Source organism: Chaetodon trifascialis, chromosome 11 (genome assembly GCF_039877785.1).
Source record: "Chaetodon trifascialis isolate fChaTrf1 chromosome 11, fChaTrf1.hap1, whole genome shotgun sequence".
In the NCBI taxonomy this organism is placed as follows: Eukaryota; Metazoa; Chordata; class Actinopteri; order Chaetodontiformes; family Chaetodontidae; genus Chaetodon; species Chaetodon trifascialis.
The window spans coordinates 23,561,986-23,581,814 of record NC_092066.1 but is presented as its reverse complement, the minus strand read 5'-3'; the positions used below and the strand labels follow the sequence as shown (position 1 = coordinate 23,581,814).

Below are 19,829 nucleotides of genomic sequence, written 5' to 3'. Positions count from 1 at the left end.
CATACAGGAATAAAATTAGAAAAGAAAGAAAAGAGAATATATATAATATATTAAAAGCAAATATAAAAAAACAATATCAATATTGAGAATATATATATATATATATATATATATATATATATATATATATATATGCCTGGCTGAGACTCTTTACCAGTCAGTTGGAACTGCATAAACTACCACATCAGACACATGGTCACAAACTGCACATATGGATGGACTGGACTGGACAAATTATGTACTTTCTCTAAGCATTGGTGGTTCAGTGGTAGAATTCTCGCCTGCCACGCGGGAGGCCCGGGTTCGATTCCCGGCCAATGCAATAAATGTTTAACATCTAGCCTTATGCAAACTAAACTAATTTAATGTAAAAGGCATGCCGTGAATGTACATTCATAAAGATGGTTGATCCAAGAATTCGTCACTCCTCGTTAGTATAGTGGTAAGTATCCCCGCCTGTCACGCGGGAGACCGGGGTTCGATTCCCCGACGGGGAGATCCTTTATTATTCCCCCAACAAACACAAAAAACAGTGATAATCCTGTAATCACACCCGTGTCATCATTTTTCTCTATGCCCACACGTGTTCCATCCATCCATTATCTATACCGCCTATCCCTTTCGGGGTTGCGGGGGGCTGGAGCCTATCCCAGCTACAATGGGCGAGAGGCGGGGTACACCCTGAACCGATCGCCAGCCGATTGCAGGGCCGCCCACACGTGCCTTTACCGCCAATACCAAAATGTGCTGTAAGTGCTATAAAGCGTGCTAGTACAAATGACATTCACTCCTCGTTAGTATAGTGGTGAGTATCCCCGCCTGTCACGCGGGAGACCGGGGTTCGATTCCCCGACGGGGAGATTTGTCTTTTAGTGTCCTTGCCAAGATTTAATGAGGTACGACTGCGATGTGGTATTTATTTTGCTCGTCACGCACCTTATTCTACCGGGAGCGCTTCAGAAGCACGTTGCTTGTGTGATTTTGTTTAACTGTGCAGAATTTGCTGATTGGGTCAGTTTTTTTGTTTTGTTTATTTGAGTGTTTATTTTTGACGTACGTTGAATGTTGTTGAATTATGTGTTCCCAACAACTTACTCCTTGGGCCATTGCTAGGCTCGGAAGTGTATCTTGGAAAAAAGCCTGTGTTCCGTGGCGAAGGTGTGAGCATTGGTGGTTCAGTGGTAGAATTCTCGCCTGCCACGCGGGAGGCCCGGGTTCGATTCCCGGCCAATGCATCTGCACTTTTTACACTCCTGATTTAATATCTATGGAAACGTTCCGCTTCCTTTGTAAATCAAGGAAAGGATTTGCAATGTTAAAAGTGAATTTTTGAAATGTTCACATATTCAGTACACATGAAAGTTTGGGGAAGGTGGCTGAATAAATGTCAAGTAAGATCCCAAATTCTAAACCTGGTGACTGAATAATTACTTTACTCATTTCCTTTTAAGTAGTTACCCCTCAAAAGTTACACCAATTACAGTTACAATTCTACAATATTTTTAGCGCACATTTGAAAGAAAAGATATCTCTTTCTCTGCTGTTATCAATCCATAACACTAAGCCTGGTATGATACCTAATCTTATTAGACTATATCATATTACAGTGACAGTGATGATAGAAGATGACAGTGAAGATAAAGCTTATTCCCTCATCTCTCTCCCCACCCTATTCTAAACATGTGTTCTCTCTCCTATCAGTTCTCTGTATGTTGAGACGCTACTCAGTGAATGCGTAGATTGACAGAGGATCACAAACAGATACAACAGACAAAGGTTGAGAAGAAAAAAAAATAAGCTGTGAGAAATTGTCAGACACCAGTTCTCATTCAAGACAAAGGTAAGAATTTCTGGGTTTTTAGGTACATGTGTACATTTGTACAGTATGTCTAGTGTTCTACCATCTGTGTTTCTGTGTTTTTTTTCCTTCACAAAAAGGTGAATTCTGGAGCTACAGATATAGTTTTCTCTGCACTAAAATTCTTCTGTAAGAGGTAATTTTAATTAAATACATGTCACTTTTCAACAGTTGTAGTCCCTTTTTTGAAACAAATTCATGCTCACTCATTTTTTGTCTATATTTTTTGTTTCAGTATTACATTATTGTCTGATTGCCCAAAAATCTGTTTATTTCTAAGCATAATCATTGCTTTAGTCTAAGCATTTGTTCATGTGCATATTTATAGTGCGTAAACTGTATACACACTCAATGTAAATACACTAATAGTGTGCATCTACTCAGATGCTATTGAGGTCATTTTATGCCATGTTTAAAAACATTGTACCTGAAGGTTAAAGTTTACTGTCTGAATTGCATTTAAGGTAATTTAACCTAACGATACAAGAAACATTTTGCTTTGATAACATGAAGGAATTAGCTGCCTCAGACTAACGGGCATTATCAGTTCTATGACTGACGTAGTCTTAATTGGGACCCTGTTGTCATTGACAGGTCAGCTGTATCAGCATAATAGCTTTCAATGTGTCCTTTACTGGTCTGTCCTACTGGTCTGTCCATGGAAGAAGTAGTTTTCTCAACAGTGTATTCCTTTATACTCAGAGTACTGGTGCATACTTGGCATCTCACTGCAATACCACAATTGCTTCTGCCTTATTTCTAATTTAATTGAACCATTCATAACACATTTTGGTTACTCTGACAAAAGAAAAGGTGAAGTCTATGCGAAGGAACCCAAATATGGCAATTTGGCATTTCAGAATTACATTCAATAGCTGTATAATCTATTTAATCAGTGATTATATTGGTATTTGCTTGATTGTAAAATGAAAAATTAACATTCTGTCCCTTTCTCTCTAGAAATTGAGTCTGTCACCAGAGGTTCATCTTAAAATTTCAGGATCAACACAAAAGAATATAAAACGTTTAGGTTACAATAATGTAAACAGAATGGCAGGCTTACCTAGCAAATTATGTCATATCACACGCACGCACATACATAATCAGATGTCCTAGGCATGTCAGACCCCTAATCTCAGCATAATCCGATAAGTAAGCGTCAGCCTGGCACATAGTAAGTGGTTGTGACAACAGTGTGTCCAACTGTGTGGACCCATGCCCATGTACACGCACAACATATTGCAGATAGTTAGGTTTGATTGTGTCAAAGTGTTGAAAATTGCTGTTAAGGTTATATTCACACTAAAACGGCTTTTTTTTTTCTTTTTTTTTCCACTTCACTCCAAAAACAGTGCTCTGCTGGGTGCATTTTGTTGCCTGGAGGTGTGTTTGTTCTTAAAATATGGAATATGTAGACAGTGTCATGTGAAATCATGGTAGCTCAGTATCAAACTCACAATGACGTTTACTTACTAGTATATTATCAACACCGAAAACATCAGACAACAGGATTTGTTCTCAGCCCACCTTGACTTTTATTTTACACACTTACACCAGTGTGAACATAATCTATCAGTCTATCTATTTATTAGATACATCTATCAGTTGCGATCGATTCAATCAATTCAATTCAAAATCAATTGCACACCTGACGTACAGGCGCATAGGAGAATGAGATCAGCAAAGAGTGATGAAGTCCTACAAAAGTTTCTAATGAAGCAACATTTTGGTGACAAACCATCATTAGGCTTTACAGGATTAAAAGATTCTGGTTTGTTTTAACCTGGTCTATTTCCCTTCAGTGTGGCTATTGTGTCTGAGGGGTCATACCAACTTTGCAATCGCCACTTCCAGATATATCTTTACACAGTTAGCCACAACTGCTCCAGGCAGCTACTTTCTGTGTTAAACTTCAGTTAGACTCTGAGATGCTTGAAATGATTCATGCAAAAAAGCATGTTTATTTGGAAATTTTATTTGGCTCCTGTAGTTTGTCCCAATATACTGTAGCTTGTTTTGCTAGAGTCTTTGTTTCTCCAAATGTCTACAATGGAGGTGGTGAGTTAGCAGACCTCACCTGCTCTTTGTATGGACCTGTCAGGTCATCCGTGTGTTTTGTTTGCAGACTGCCATCAAGATGTCTGCCTCGACACAGGAAGAAGAGGAGTTGCCTGCCAATCATACCGGTCAGATGCACAAGTCAAATACATGCAACAGACATGAATTGCTAAAATGGAAGTCTAGTCTCACTCAGTATAGTGTAACTTCAGTAAATCAGATATACTACAATGTTGTGTCTTTATGAAAACTTTGATTGAGGCCTTGATTGATGTGCACTCAATGGCCTTACTAACTTCAAAGTGGTTTCAACTGTTCGTTATATTTGAAAATGTCTCAATGAAATACAATAATATTTTTGTGTGCATTTCTTTTTGTCTGCAGGTCCAAAAGGTGTAATTAATGACTGGCGAAGGTTTAAGTTGGACAGTGTGGATCAGACTATCCCCCACAGCAAAAGAGAGTTGCTCAGACAAATGTCCAGTCCACGAGAGGATGACAAGGAGAGACTCAACAGAAAGGTGAGTGGGTGGAGATACTCAGATCCTCACACACAGAAAAACATACCATTGACAGATTTTATTGTCAATGAGGGGATGATTTGACCACAGTTGCACTGATATATGCTAACAAAGTCAGTATGTAGAGACATAAGAAGAGAATCAAAATCACCAAGTACATATGGTACACACAACAAGTGTGCTGTGGCTTGGACTGTATCTTATTTGTACATTGCTTTGGACAGAAATATACAAAAGAATAAATTCAAATGTTACAGAAAAATGAGGCAGTAAAATATATGTCTTCCTCTTCAGATGAGTGTCCAGGAGTATGAACTGATCCAAGAAGAGGATGAACGTTGCCTGAAACGCTACAGAAAACAGTGTATGCAGGAAATGCACGAGCGCCTGAGCTTCGGCCCTACGTTTGAAGCAGTCTGTGAGCTTGAGAGTGGAGAAGACTTCCTGCAAGTCATAGAGAAGGAGCATCGGTTGACCCTTGTGGTAGTCCACATCTACCAGCATGGTGTCAAAGGTTAGGGTTTTTTAAATTGTGTCTTTTAAGTCTTTGCTCATTGACTCAAGTTACAATCACAGCATGGTCTCATTGATCAACTAACATGCTCTTTGTATTCCTGAGGGTGGTTCTACAGTGGTGTTTGCTAATAGTACATGTCTGCATTATTTGACCTCTGTCAGGCTGTGAACAGCTGAACTCCTGTCTGGACTGTCTGGCTTCGGAGTACTCCAGTGTTAAATTTTGCCGTATTGATGCTGTGGCGACAGGCGCCGCTGAGCGCTTCTCTGCTGAGGTGAGTAAACTGAAAAGAAAATGATGGAGGTATATTATTAATATTAGACTAGATTAATTAATTCAATCAATGTAACCTCCCTTGTGACATTGGGCTGTAGTATTAGAAGTGTAAGTGATAGTAACAGAGTTTGTAATCTAACTGCCATGAAGAACTGTGGGTGTGGGAGGTTATTTGACCGTTAACACCTCCCATGAACAGCAATTGTGCAAGTGGGTGTGCATGCAGCACTGGAAAGAGCAATATTTGGTATCAAAACCAGAAACAAACAGTCTTAAGTGTTTGCATCATTACATGGCAATGATTATAGTGTCATGTGTTAGCCCTTTTTAACCAAAAAGTTCAATGAAAAAAGAGGAACTAAACAAGGAACTAAAGGTACATTTTCACACAAGAAAACAAGAATGCAGAGTGATTCTATTCCGTGACTCTGGACACCTGGAACTATCCTACAGAAACCCCTGACATCTCTCTGGTAGAAGCCTCCTGTATCCAACCATTAAATGTATATTTAAGACTTTTTTAGGAGGTTCTTAGAAAAAGTCAGCCGGAAACATTAAAAATTCAGCCAAAGAGTTTGTTTCCCACCACTCAGTTAGATCACCAGTAATTGTCTGTATTGTTGGCTGAATCTGATAAATCTGCCACCAACAATGGTCATTTTATTGAGCAAATCTGAGTGAAATAAGGGACCTCAAGATTATTATCAGTGTCAAGTGGTAAATCTGCCACTGTTACCACTATTAAATGAATCACACCAGAAAACATAAGCTAAATTATAAGTACACCGAAAAACAACAAATCATATGGTTGGCAGTTGTAGTTGTATTATGGAAATTGTAATAGCATTGATTTAATTTCATTGTTATCGGAAAAAAAAAATCAAAAATATTGTTACAAGATGCTGAGTACTGACTATACCAATACCAGTGTCACAGCCTACAAGTAATCTTGTTTCCTGTTAATATCCTTTCAGGTTCTTCCTGCTCTGCTGGTGTACAAAGCTGGAGAGTTACTGGGTAATTTCCTCTCTGTTACCAAACACTTCCATGAAGAGTTCTTTGCAACGGATGTGGAAGGGTTTCTCAATGAATATGGCCTGTTACCTGAGAAGGAGTTCACGGCATGTGCTGATGATGAGGAAGAGGGAGGGGACGTGGAATAAAAGGAGAAGGAAAGAGAACAGAAGAACAAGAATAGGATGATAGTTGAGAGAAAAGCAGAGAAAGAGGAAAGGAGATCTGAGGAAAGGAATTGGGTAAAGAAGTGGAGAAAATCAGTGGGACTGTGTTGCAGTCATCTCTCTCTCACACACACATACACACGTTAAGAACACATTTACATTGCATGTGCAGATGAACACAATAGTAAACATCCACCAGCACACACTGAATGCCGTTTGTATTTAGAAGCAGTTCATTGTAACCCTCATTGCGTGAGAAAGTCTGTGCTGAAGTCCTGCTTTGCAGTCATATCATAGCTCTGCAATAAAAGATGACTTTACCAAAGTGCTCTCTGTTTGTGTCTACTGTGTAACACTGTAAAGCCTCCGACTGGACTGCAAAATCATTCCAGTGTGTATCCACCAGGCCAGCTTTTCCATGAAGTTCTGATGAATTACCATCCATCCCTGCGCCAGTCTATACCACAAACAGTATTTCAGTATTTCTTAGTTTTAACCTGCCGGTGATTTTTGTTTGTTTTTCAGCCACTATTATGGAATAATAACATTACGCCAGCCAAAGTCAGTCAATCAAGGTTACTAATCCCTAAATTGATTCTTACTTGGTAAATAGGCACTATTTTGATGTGGATTTAAAACACATTCATATGACCAGGTCTGTGTCATACAGCTGTACCTCATAGGCAGCTAACTATTGGTTGAGTTGTAATAAACCTGGCAATCATCATGACTACTTTCCATCCCAGATGATGTGAATGTGGCTAAAGCACACTGAAAAGCTGCGTTAGAGTGGTAAATTTCTACCTGTTCACATGACTAAAATCTGTAAGAATGAATGAACAGGGAGATCACATGCTACTAATCTCTAAAACGTTGTGCATGCCTTTACCTATTCTCAGTTTGATTACTGCAACGCACTGCTCAGATATCAGCCAGGGCTTCGTTAACCATCTACAAAACTAGACAAAATTACTGGAACAAAGAGGCAAGATTACATCACCCCTGTGCTTGCCTCCCTCCACTGGCTTACTGTCATATTTAGAATTGATTTTAAAATCTTAATGTTGACTTTCACAGCCTTGTTCGTTAGGACATTTCTGAAATGTTGACTGGTATGTTCCTTCACAACCATTAAGATCCGAGGATGGAGCCCTGCTTTTTTCTCATTAAGGGTGATCAGGCATTTGCTATGGGAGCCCCCACACTGTGGAACTCTGCCCACTGAACTCAGACACACTTTTTGATCTGCCCTAAAAAAAGTTCTATTTGTGTAGGCTTTTGGAAATTATTCATTTTTTTATTGATTTTATTGTCTGTATGTCTTTGTTGCCTCTGACCTTTTTATCATTTAAGATAAGATATGAGTTGATCCCACGACTTTATGTTTTTACAGTCAGCAGTCATAGCAATGATGTTGATAGTTAAATGTTTAATGATGTTGGAGTTCAACAGTCTGAGCTGGTGGAGTGAAGGACCTGCGGTAGCGTTCCCTCTGCCCCGGACACTATTCCCCGAATTTAGCCTGTCAGGCAGCTGTTGACTCTAAACCTGCTATAAAGTACTGGCCATTTTTAATACCGACACAGTAGCACGAGAACAAATGTTGCCTGAGAGTCTTATCTCAGAGAAAAATGTCAAAATATACCGGAAGTCACAACTCCATTTTTGTAGTCCATTCTTGCTGCTCTGTCAGTGGTGCTAGCGATTAGCACACTGATTTCTATGGTCGTGATTTGGAAGATTCGTTTAATGTGATCATATCATTCAATTCAACTGAAATCTGAAATTTTAATTGAGGAAGATGCAGGATGACGCGCGCTACCTCAAACGGTAAGACGTAACAAAGATTAGAGGATTGTAACGCGATTTAGAGCTAGTTCAATACAATCTGGGAAATACTGGCGTTAGCTAGCTAACCTTACTACAGTGACTCGTACGTTAATAGAATAAAATAGAGTATCCATACTTCATATACAGCTGTAACTATTGGTGTTTAACAAGCACCTAGATGAGATGTTTGTTGCAATTCCAACATATCTAGTTTGTCCTAATGCGATCGGTTCTACTGCAGGAGAAGCTCGCATATATTACAGGTCGAACTGTCTTACGCGAATTCATCTTTGTTGCTTGTCAGGAAAAGTGAGTACCAAGTGTAAAAAAATGAAGATCTTTTAGTAATCCAGTATGTTCCACTAATCAACTCTTCATATATGTAGTCCACACCTAACGCGCAAAAAAAATCATTTTGTAAGCCGTGCAGTTGCTCACACAATCATGTGCCTCCAAACCGCCCCTGCGTGGCAGACAGCGCTAACATAAACTAGTTCATAAAAAAGGCAGCTTATCTGCGGGAATCGGTAGAAGGTGTGATTCCCGCAGACCTGTGTTGTCTTCGGTAAACACCACGAACACCACGCCATTTAACCGACAGATGGTCAAACGGGGTTTGGCTTTGCATCCCCTCAGTGGAGGCGGCCGGTGTCTGGCTCACGGCTAACATGGCTAGCTAGCCACAGCTCTGCGAGACGCAGACTTACAAACTGCGAACTCAGTTCGCTCTCGTGCTGAATCTGTTTACCGTCTGGTAGTTTGACTCACAGTAATAGTCAAGCTGATTTTTGCTGTTCAACCCTCGATGGAAACTCACGTTAGTCAGCCGGGACAGCCAGTAGCATGTCGCTGCCTGGGCGTGTCTTTTCCATATGTAACGTTATTGTTTGGCGGATGCTAAATGATAACGACAGTTTAGTGTTTTAACCGGTGCCATTGGAGCTGAGAAGCAAATGGTCCATGTCTGTTTTTGTCTTTTTGAGTAAATTAGTATCTGAATTCAGTGAAAGAGGTGTGACAGAAACATCATGGGTCTAAAGAGTTACGGAACAAATCCTCTTGTGTGTTCATCATCACCCAAAGCAAAGTGACTGCGGGCAGTTTGGATGTCCATCCCACTGAGAAGGCCCTGGTGGTCCACTATGAGGTGGAGGCATCTATACTGGGAGAGAGCGGAGGCCACATGCTGGGCGAGCGCAAGGAGGGACAAAAGATGTGAGTGATTTTCTCCACACTACTGTGTGTGTGTGTGTGTGTGTGTGTGTGTCTGCTTTGGGTCCATCCCTTCTTCCCTCTCTGCTTGAATTGAAGTGGAGTGATAAGAGTCAATCATTGAACTCTTCTTCATGGTTATAGTTGATTTTGTCTTTGTGTAGTCTTCTGCCGTTTATCACCCACCTGGATTTCCATCACTGTACTCCTTCCTCTTCTCATTTTTTTAATCTCCTCATTTGTATTGGTTAGTCTCATCCAGGCTGGTCCTTGGTGTTCCTCTTGTCTACCGACATCACCCCTCTCTTTGTCCTTTCTTTCTCCCTCCAGTATCCGTGTGAAAAGTCTCTCTCCCAGCACAGATGTGGGAGCTTTGGCCAAGAAAGTGGTGGAGGAGTGTAAACTCATCCCTCCTTCCCGTTTGCCCCAGGTGGAGCAGCTCCTCTACTACTTGCAGAACAGGAAATCGTCACCAGTGGAGGCCAAAAGTCAGTCATGTCGCCATTATTGCACCCTTCATGTAGATTGTAAACATAAAAGCATTTTCACCATCAACATCTGATCACAGGCCAAACGTCATGTAGTCTGGCAGCATCATCACCCTTGTACACGTAAAGCTTTACATGTCAAACAGTCATTGGGGTTTGAACGTAAGGGCATTTTTCCGGCACCCTGTCCCGAGCCGTCCCACCCCACTCACACCTGACCACAGGAGGACAGCAGGAGAGAAGGGTAAAATCTGGGTGAATCCCAGGAAAAAGAGGAGGCTCGACAGGTCTGATTCTTTCTATGGCCCTCACAAAACATCACAACATGGAAGCACTGTTCAACACTGACATCCCAATGTGGACGAATCTGGAGAAATTCAGCCGGCTGCAGACAGTGTTGTGTTAAATAAGTATTGACCAGTGCATCGATTAGCCTGTTACACATACAGTACATTATGAAATACACAATGAGAAATTAGAGGAGCTTCAGGTTTTGAAGGGAGCGCAGAACTCTAAAGTTTTTACTGTTCTTTGTGTGTTTTTGTCACCAGTGGAGAAGAAAGAGAAAAGAACTGTGAAACCCAGAGAGCTGACACCGTTTGAGGGAATGGAGGTAACAGCTGAACACACTGACTGACTGACTGACTGCCTGTTTATTGGTGTCTTCTTCCTTCACAGCCATTTCAGTTTGACCTCAGTTCTCAGACAGCTCTCACTAAATTTTGCACTGTTTTTCATGACTGTTCTTCAGCTCGCCTAAAAGCTTTAAATCCCAGGTTTCTTTTATTTGACTGGAATAGTGTGCCACGCCTTGGTCTCAGTCAGTAAGAGTGTGTGAATGCGTCCGTGTTTATGTTTGTCTGTGCAGATAAACGAGGAAGCCAGTATAACCAGAGTGGACGAGTATGTTGAGCTGCTCTATGAAGGCATCCCAGAGAAGATCAGAGGCTCTGCTCTCATTCTGCAGCTCGCCCGCAACCCTGATAACCTGGAGGAGCTGCTGCACAACGGTACACTTTCATTCTGCCTGCTAATACTGATGCTCAGCAAAGTAGCTCACACCCACATTTATTTGCATCCCTAAATTACCTGATAGTTAGTTAAACACAAGGCACATTTTTGCCCTTATTCTGGCCAATCAAAAGTGTATGGAAACCTTGCTGTATGAAATATGTTCATAGGTTCATGAAATATTCTGCTATTTTCTGTAATGCTGAATCATGAAAACCTGTTGTTTCATTTGATTTTCACATCAAGCTCAATTTTTGAGAGCTTATACCCTTTATCTAGTGTTCAGATGAAAAAAGAAGTGAAAGCCACTACTATCTAGTGATGGAAACGTAGAGGCGTAAGATGTTATCTCCTTAATAAATCTCCAATCATTTATCGTTACTTTTGAACTTTGATGTGCTTACTGATGAAAGGCTGGCTGTAACTCATCCACTTGGCCACACATGATAAAAACATCAAAGATCTCTAGAAAACATCTTGGTGGATGAGATGCTGGTGAGGTAAGCACCCACTGCAGCTGAACAGTTTCTATAACAGGCAGCCAGGTGGTGCCAGCATACCGTCTCCATGTCAACACACTGCTGTGTTTAACCGAAGTATCCCTGTTACATGTAGCGGGCACCACAATCTGCTGTACTTATACACATAGTAGTTACATCAGCTCGCATGAAAATCTGTGTTTGTGTGTGTGTGTGTGTGTGTGTGTGTGTGTGTGTGTGTGTGTGTGTGTGTGTGTGTGTGTGTGTGTGTGTGTGTGTGTGTGTGTGTGTGTGTGTGTGTGTGTGTGTGTGTGTGTGTGTGTGTGTGTGTGTGTGTGTGTGTGTGTATAGAGGCAGCTCTGGGTGCTCTGGCCAGAGTATTGAGGGAGGACTGGAAACAGAGTGTCGAGCTGGCTACCATCATCATTTACATCTTCTTCTGCTTCTCCAGGTAACACACACATACACACACACACACACACACACACAAAGTGGCAAACACTCCTTTAGAACATCTTACTGTTGTCCATCATCCTGTTACAGAGCACGTGTCTTCTCTTCTCCTCCAGCTTCTCCCAGTTTCATGGCGTGGTGAGTCATTATAAAATAGGTGCGTTGTGTATGAGCGTGGTGGAACATGAGCTGAAGAGACATGATGTGTGGCGTGAGGAGCTGCGCAAGAAGAACAAGGCTTATATCCTTTCATCTGGTTTGTTTCTTGTGTTTGAGCTGTCAGTTATTTTTCCACCGTGCTACTGATACCTGACTTGACTTGTGTGTGCGTGCGCGTGTGTGTGTACAATATGAGTTCCTTAACACTCTCTTGTATACGCGAGTCAGCGCCGGAGAATGGCTCACTGAGAAGAGACCAGGACAAAGCTGTGAGAAAATACCAGGGCCTTCTGGCTAAACAGGAGCAGCTGCTCAGAGGTGGGCTGGCCTCTCAGCTCTCAAAGAATTACCACGGCTTTTATTTAGGATTTTTGCTGTGATTTGAAGGCTCTGTTTATCAGAATAATGCATTCTTTTTCACATTCCAGCAACTTGTATTTAATAAATAATATTTTATATGCCCTCCCTGCCCATATGTGCCAGTAATGGCAAGTAACTTAATGAAACACAAGACAGAAGTTTTGCAATCAGTATTTCTGAGTGTTGATTGTAACCAAAGATCGTCTGTCTTCCTTTTTTTCCGTCTCTTTCACTGTCTCCCAGTGTCTCTTTACCTCCTGTTGAACCTCGCTGAGGACACAAGAACTGAGCTGAAGATGAGGAATAAAAACATAGTTGGTCTGTTGGTCAAAGTTCTTGAAAGGGATGATGAGGAGCTGCTGGTCTTGGTGGTTTCTTTCCTCAAAAAGCTGTCCATCTTCCTGGAGAACAAGAATGACATGGTGAACATTTCCCCATTAAAATGTCTGGAAACAGCTAGACTGATGTTACATAATTTGTTGTTTTCTTGCATTATCTCAATGTTCAAATCCAGAGAAATCCGTAATTTTCTAAGGTATTTCATTTCGTCGCCTGTCAGTGGCGACACAGGAAACTCACGTCAGATCGCTTCAATTTTCATCGGATAGTCAGTTCAGTATCTTATCACCTGAAAAACACATAAGTTAGAGGATTTGTATTTCAGGCTGACTCTGAGAAGCTGGTTCATGCATTCATCTCAGCCAGGTCAGATTACTGCACTACAATAACTCTCTCTTTGCTGGTGTGCCCAGACAAACGAGGAAGACTGCAGCTCATTCAGAACACATGACTCCAGTGCTCCCAGTGCAACACAGAATGAACATCAGCATTCTCACAGCCTTTAAAGCAGCTATAATCGATAATAGCACCTCAGAGAAAAAGCTGTAAAAACCTTCTGAACACTACCTGCTCAGCACCAAACAGCACACAGACAGAGACTCATTTTAGCCCTATGTATGCATATACACCTCCATTGAAACAGTATCTTGTCTAATGCGTCTTCTCGCTCTATTTAGTGCTTCACCCTCAGTCTTTGTTCTCATTCTAAATGATTCTGTTCCTTTCTGTTGTTCCTGTCAACTTCATGAGTTTGATCTCACCTCTTTCTGTTTGTGCCTTGCAGGCGGAGGTGGACACTGTAGAACGATTGGCTCGTCTGGTTCCATGTGACCATGAAGACTTATTAAACCTGACCCTGCGTCTGCTGCTCAACCTCTCCTTTGACTCTGGACTCAGAGCCAAGATGGTGGAAGTCGGACTGTTACCTAAACTGACAGCTTTGTTGGGTAACAGTACATGCTAACATAATATCATACAATATATACTGTCTATATATACTGTCTATATAGCATGTACAGCATATTAACCTTTATCTTAAGGTAGCCATACGATCAATAACTACCTCTGTGGAGCTCATGAAGTTCAGTTTTTAGCCATGCTAGCAGCATGGCTGTATGGATAGTGACATCTGTCAGAGAGTCCTTTAAAGGGACATTCAACCAGTGCCAGAATGATTTCAGTCACTTTGGTGACTTTTCATTTAGCACCATCATTACACCAAAGTATCAACTTGCCGAATACTTTGGTTTATGTGCAAATACTGTAACTGCAAGATAGTGCAGACCTGGTGAATGTGGTGCTTAACATCAGCGTGTTAGCATAGCCAGTGCAAGCACTGAGCGAATTAGCATGCTGACATTAGCATTTAACTCAAAGCTCCGCCCCACAGTGCTAGCATGGCTGTAGACTCTTTGTCTACTGTTATCAAATATTGTAAATAGTGTTAAGGAGTTTTCTCCAATTCCAGTTGTGATCAAACATTGTCGGTGTAAGAATATTGTGACTGCTGTGTATGTTTGTTGTTGTGCAGGTGACGAGAACAACCGTCAGGTAGCCATGCGGATTCTGTATCACATCAGCATAGACGACCGTTTCAAGGGCATGTTTGTTTACACCGACTGCATACCTCAGGTACAAAGAGATCCACAGAGTCACCTCAAACAAACTAAACGAATATGAACTGTTCACGCCTCTGATAGCTCTAAAGTGACAGGTAACATTGTTTCTGTGTCTAGCTCATGCAAATGCTGTATGAGCACTCTGAGGAGGAAATAGAGGCTGAGATCATCTCCATCTGTATCAACCTGGCTGCAAACAAGAGGAATGCCCAGCTCATGTGTGAAGGTATATTAAGCTGCATCCTGTCAGTGGTGGTGTTGCCCCATTGAGTTGAGTCTTGACTCTGGTTTTTCTGACTGTGTATAAAACCCTATTTGACCCACCTGTGATTACTGGAAAAACAATACTTCTGTTTGTGTTTCTCTTACTAGGAAATGGGTTAAAGATGCTTATGAAAAGAGCTCTGAAGATGAAAGACTGCCTTTTAATGAAGATGATCAGAAACATCTCACAACATGATGGATCAACCAAAGCACTGTTTATAGTGAGTCACAAATACAATTCAAAATGGTTTTGTGCAAGTATTGTTGTTATTCGTGTTACTGTTAGCAACAGTGGTGCGAGCAGTACAAGCAGTCTTTTTTTTTCTCTGCAGGGTTTTAGTGGTCTCTGATGTGAATCTGCTCTGTCTTGTCTGTCTCTGTCAGGACTATGTCGGTGACCTGGCAGCAGAGATCCGTGCAGAGGAAGAGGAGGTGTGGGTTCTGGAGTGTCTGGGGACACTGGCCAACCTCACCATCCCTGACCTGGACTGGGAGTTGGTGCTGAAAGAGTATAACCTGGTACCCTACCTCAAAGACAGACTGAAACCAGGTACTGATTACGTTTAGAGAACACACATAGACAGAAATCAGGAAATACCCCTGAATGAACATGTGTAACAGTGTTCGAGCCCAACAGACACAGACACATATTCAGCAAATATATGTTCACATTGACACATACAGTTAGCATGCATGGCTGCAGTGTGTGTATCAATTTTATTCAAGTTTATTGTTTTGTTTTTGTTTTTATGTATAGTTATTTAAAATATGTTATTTTCAGGGAAGTTAACCTCAGAATTTACAGTTATCATATATTCATTGTTTCCGTCGTCTTTAATCACAAAGTCGATAAGGCAAATATAAAGTATGCTATCAGATATGTCTTCCTTACAACCTGATTTTAGGGATCCTTGCCAGAGATGTTCATCTCACAGTGTGAGCGAATTGGGGTCATAGAACAGCCGAGGTCACCAACAATAAAGTTTCATCTTGTGAGGTACATCTCTTTAATCATGTGTGTGTGTGTGTGCGTGTGTGTCTCAGGCTCTGCAGAGGATGACCTCATCCTGGAGGTGGTGATAATGATCGGAACCGTTTCCATGGATGACGCCTGTGCTGCCATGTTGGCTAAATCTGGCATTATTCCTGCTCTTATCGAGCTGCTGAACGGTAACACACACTCCTGTGGTTTTGTTCATGAACACAGCGAGTGGTAAATGAGATGTAGAATCTTCAGCTGTCAGCATGCTCTGCTGCTGTTTCACTGAGAGCTGAAAGGATTCTAACCTGCCTGTTCTTCTGTTTGCTGAATGCAGCCCAGCAGGAGGACGACGAGTTCGTGTGTCAGATCGTCTACGTCTTCTATCAGATGGTGTTTCACCAAGCTACGCGAGACGTCATCATCAAAGACACCCGTATCCTTCCCACAGTGCACCATGTCTACCAGAAATTTAAAGCTGAATGAGAATCTCAGCTGGGCTCGCACCTCGTCAGCACCCTTCTTTCTTTAACCATCTCTCTAGAGGCTCCGGCCTACCTGATAGACCTGATGCATGACAAGAATGCAGAGATCAGAAAAGTGTGTGACAACACCCTCGATATTATTGCTGTAAGTGCACACACACTCCGGGGGGCGACTTTAATGAATGGAACACATCAGAAGTATTTGATAAAGAATACAGACATAACGTCCTGTCTTTGTGTGTCGGTTGTTCTCTAATTTATTTACCCTTTTCTTCATCTTCCAGGAGTATGATGAGGAGTGGGGGAGGAAGATCCAGTCGGAGAAGTTCCGTTTCCATAACAACCAGTGGTTGGAGATGGTTGAGAGTCGCCAAGCTGATGAGTCTGAACCATACCTCTATGATAACGACAACGACAGGACTGATCTGTTTTACAGCGCAGGTATGCCTCAGTGTCCCCAGCGTAACGTTCCACAGCAGCGTCTGTCCACCTGTCCCACACTGACCCCCACCACTGCTGTCACAACTGCCCTGCATTCAGTGGACGCTAAGTTGTCAGCTGGACCACATGAGAAATATACAGGAAGGAAACGCACACTTTTATTTTCATTTATTCCACATTGAGGTTTTCAGTATCACTGTCTGCTGAATTGAAACTGCAGTGTTGATGTGATGTCATGTTAGTGCGCAGTGCGTTGCCCGCAGTTTCAGCTACTGTGGCAACATTTCGAAAAGACCGATCACGATGACTTGACTTAGTATCAAGGCAAGCATTTATGTGTGTACTTGATCCTTGTGTGTGTCTTTAGATGGAATAACCCCAGCAGACGGTTCTGTCAGCCCAGATTTCTTCAGCGACCTACAGCCTCAAAATGGAGACTTGCACCACACAGGGTGAGCTAACATACAGCACAAACACGAGCTGCCGTACAGCAGGTCTGAACGGGGTCGGGTGACAGAAAAGAAGCTTCAAAGCAAAGAAATAATCTGTCCAATCTGACCGGTTTAAACTGGACCAGCAATTAGATAAGCAGCAGACGCCAGACAAACAGAAGAGAATGACGTCATTGATCTTTGTTTTCCAGAGATGGCAACGATGTGTTCGACCAGACCAGCTCGTCACCTGGACGACCAGCTACCGCCTACGGCTTCAGACCTGATGAGCAGCCCTTCTATCAGTATTCATAGACAGACACGCCCTTCAGGACATCCTGTCATCTTAGATCCATTCCCTGTCCACATCCTGCATGTCCTCATCTTCACTGCTAGAAGCCCTCATGACTGAAGGCGTCACATTGCTATAGTTACTAAGACAATGAAAGACTCAAATCCATAATACTGATGAGGTCTGACACAGTACCACTGTAGAGTTGAAACTAGTTGTTAAGTAACCTGCAGCTCCATGTAGTCACTTCCATCACCCTTTTCATCCCTTCACCATTGTGGCAAACAAATGAGTGGTTAAGTCTTCCTTACCCTCTGGCTACAGTCCTCTTATGGCGAGTTCCCAGTGGGTCAGCCTATCATTTCAAGAATGTGAACAGGCTTCTGTTAAGGTTTTGCATGTTTCTTCCGATGTCATAATGAATTTATGTTGCCTCTTCAAATTGACCGAAAAAGCATTTAGTCAAATGTGTTCTCAGCTGTGGAGATCCACCAGTTTGACTGCTCTGACACTATGGCAACATGCGAGCCTATGAGTAAAAGTTCCACACAGCCAGTTTATTAACATGCACTACAATGTACACAGCTTTCTTTTGTCTACGTCACTGTAAAATGGGAACATTGTTGTTGGAGGTGTTTCTGACTTCGAGTACTTTCACACTGGCTGCTCAGTCTGAGATAGCTAAGCCTGATGTCTGATGTTTGGGCAGAGAGTAACTTGAGCCCAGTTCTATGTTTTTTCTTAGGATAATTAGCACAAATTCAAGTCAAATTCTTGAAATTCAAGTTCAGATGTGAAAGGCAAACCCAGTGTGAAATTGGCCTCAGAACTGTCAGCTCCAACTTGAAGCTTGAGATGCTGCAGTCTTATGTCAGCACATGGCCACTCAGTGTGCTGTGTATGTTACTGATGTCAGGCCACAGCAGTATTACATTTATTCAATGATGAGAAAAGTGGGCCAACTCTTTCCAGCTGGATGTACAGTATATCACTACATGAAAAAACGAATGTTATGAACCTGCCAGCACATGTACCAGCTCGCTGTAGGGCCACACACAGTACTGAGGCCTCTGCTTTTCTAGTCACTGAGGGTCCATCCACTTAGTATTATTCTTTTATTGCATATGAGGAGATCAGGGAAACCAGCTTCCTGCATTCTCACTGAATTTAAAAAGTATCGATAATCTTCGATGGCGCAGTTCTTTAATGGCTCAAATGGCGAAAAAGCTCTACATTGAAAGCATATGAAGTCTTCACACTGCATACTAATGCTATGCATGTTTTAGCATGAGCAGTGTTTGGTATGCACGTTTGACCATCCTACCTGTTGACTTATGTACACTAACACCATTTAACCAACTGGGAGAGAGCTTTGTTTGTGCATGCAGGTTGCAGGAGAGAGCAGTGAGCTCATTCTGCAGAACACTAACTGTGCACATGTTCGGCACTGCATCAGAGCTTATGATGCTTTTGGGTTCTCTGTTTTAACAGCAGTGCCACAAGGAGACTGGAGCCATGGGGTGAATGTTTTTGCTGTCAACTACAGTCAACATGATTGACTTATTATTATAGCCTCACCCATTTCCTGCAGAAGTCACTGTGTCATTGTTTACTGTGTATGCGTAGAGCTGTGGAGGGTTATTGCAAGAACAAGTCAAATTTCAAAATGCACCAAGGACTGAAGCTAGAGTCTCATCAATTTAATTATTTAAATTCAATTAATTTATTATCATTTGTTAACTAACCCTAACAAATGATGTTCCCTTGAACGTGGCACTTACTGAGCAGCTCCATGTCTGAATGTATGCGTGTGGATCAGAGTAGTGTACTTCCTCTCCTCCAAACTAAAATGTTCTGTGCCATTGACTAAACTACATATGAGCAGGAGGGCCACAGATACTGTATTTATAGGCACTGACCATTAGCCACATACTGTCACTTATAGGCAAATTTGCACATATACTGTAGTTACATTTTGATGCATGGTAATATTTTGTTTTTTTATCATAACTTATTGTTACTCTGTGTATATCTTTGTGTTTTTTTAGAATTGATTTTATTTCTACTTAACAAGACACTGTAAACTGAAGCAAGTACTGGACTAGATATATTCCATCTCTCACTGTCTTTCATCCTCAGGTTCTTTAGTAAAACAAGAATAAATCCCACGTTTCCTGTGTCATGTGACTGATTTGAAATCATGCTGCGTTCACTGTCACATATTTCCAATAATGGCATGTTGTTTTCACAGTCCACTAACATTAACCAAGCTGGACTCAAGCATTGGATATCTAACTTTAAGAAATATTTAAAAATGCCAACTAAAAAAAAAACAAAATTCAATGACGTGAAGAATCTGCATATTTTTTCTAGGAAGAAGACAGAAACACATACCAGAGACGCCCTGCAAAGACTCACATCATTTAAGGTGGTGATTATATGACATAGAGGCAAATTTCAGTCAATTCCAGAGTAAAGCATAAAAACCTTTAGGATATCTACATTGCCTATAAAACATTTGCAAAATAGATTTTTAAAAGTATATTGAAAGCTGTAATGTTTCCATCAGTGTTTAC

General features: G+C 41.6%; 2 protein-coding genes and 4 non-coding genes across 6 annotated transcripts; all 6 read left to right on the top strand.

Moving 5' to 3' along the window:
- The first annotated feature begins 251 nt into the window (after positions 1 to 251).
- trnag-gcc (transfer RNA glycine (anticodon GCC)) lies at positions 252 to 322 on the top strand. The gene has a single exon. It is a non-coding gene; the product is annotated as a tRNA-Gly (tRNA).
- A 103-nt stretch (positions 323 to 425) lies between these two features.
- On the top strand, positions 426 to 497 carry trnad-guc (transfer RNA aspartic acid (anticodon GUC)). The gene has a single exon. It is a non-coding gene; the product is annotated as a tRNA-Asp (tRNA).
- A 291-nt stretch (positions 498 to 788) lies between these two features.
- trnad-guc (transfer RNA aspartic acid (anticodon GUC)) lies at positions 789 to 860 on the top strand. Its single transcript has one exon. It is a non-coding gene; the product is annotated as a tRNA-Asp (tRNA).
- A 304-nt stretch (positions 861 to 1,164) lies between these two features.
- trnag-gcc (transfer RNA glycine (anticodon GCC)) lies at positions 1,165 to 1,235 on the top strand. The gene has a single exon. It is a non-coding gene; the product is annotated as a tRNA-Gly (tRNA).
- Positions 1,236 to 1,672: 437 nt separating this feature from the next.
- Positions 1,673 to 6,462, top strand: pdca (phosducin a). The gene is made up of 6 exons (XM_070974475.1): positions 1,673 to 1,840; positions 3,984 to 4,044; positions 4,301 to 4,437; positions 4,732 to 4,951; positions 5,116 to 5,228; positions 6,205 to 6,462. Exons 2-6 carry the CDS (start codon positions 3,996 to 3,998, stop codon positions 6,391 to 6,393), a joined length of 708 nt encoding a protein of 235 aa, XP_070830576.1. The 5' UTR covers positions 1,673 to 1,840; positions 3,984 to 3,995; the 3' UTR covers positions 6,394 to 6,462.
- Positions 6,463 to 8,078: 1,616 nt separating this feature from the next.
- On the top strand, positions 8,079 to 19,422 carry LOC139338916 (kinesin-associated protein 3-like). The gene is made up of 20 exons (XM_070974264.1): positions 8,079 to 8,241; positions 9,325 to 9,456; positions 9,784 to 9,941; positions 10,493 to 10,554; positions 10,810 to 10,951; positions 11,783 to 11,882; positions 12,001 to 12,125; positions 12,263 to 12,361; positions 12,647 to 12,825; positions 13,527 to 13,689; positions 14,274 to 14,374; positions 14,479 to 14,587; positions 14,734 to 14,846; positions 15,010 to 15,175; positions 15,670 to 15,795; positions 15,942 to 16,040; positions 16,149 to 16,234; positions 16,374 to 16,530; positions 16,898 to 16,982; positions 17,174 to 19,422. Exons 1-20 carry the CDS (start codon positions 8,213 to 8,215, stop codon positions 17,274 to 17,276), a joined length of 2,334 nt encoding a protein of 777 aa, XP_070830365.1. The 5' UTR covers positions 8,079 to 8,212; the 3' UTR covers positions 17,277 to 19,422.
- Positions 19,423 to 19,829: the final 407 nt, after the last annotated feature.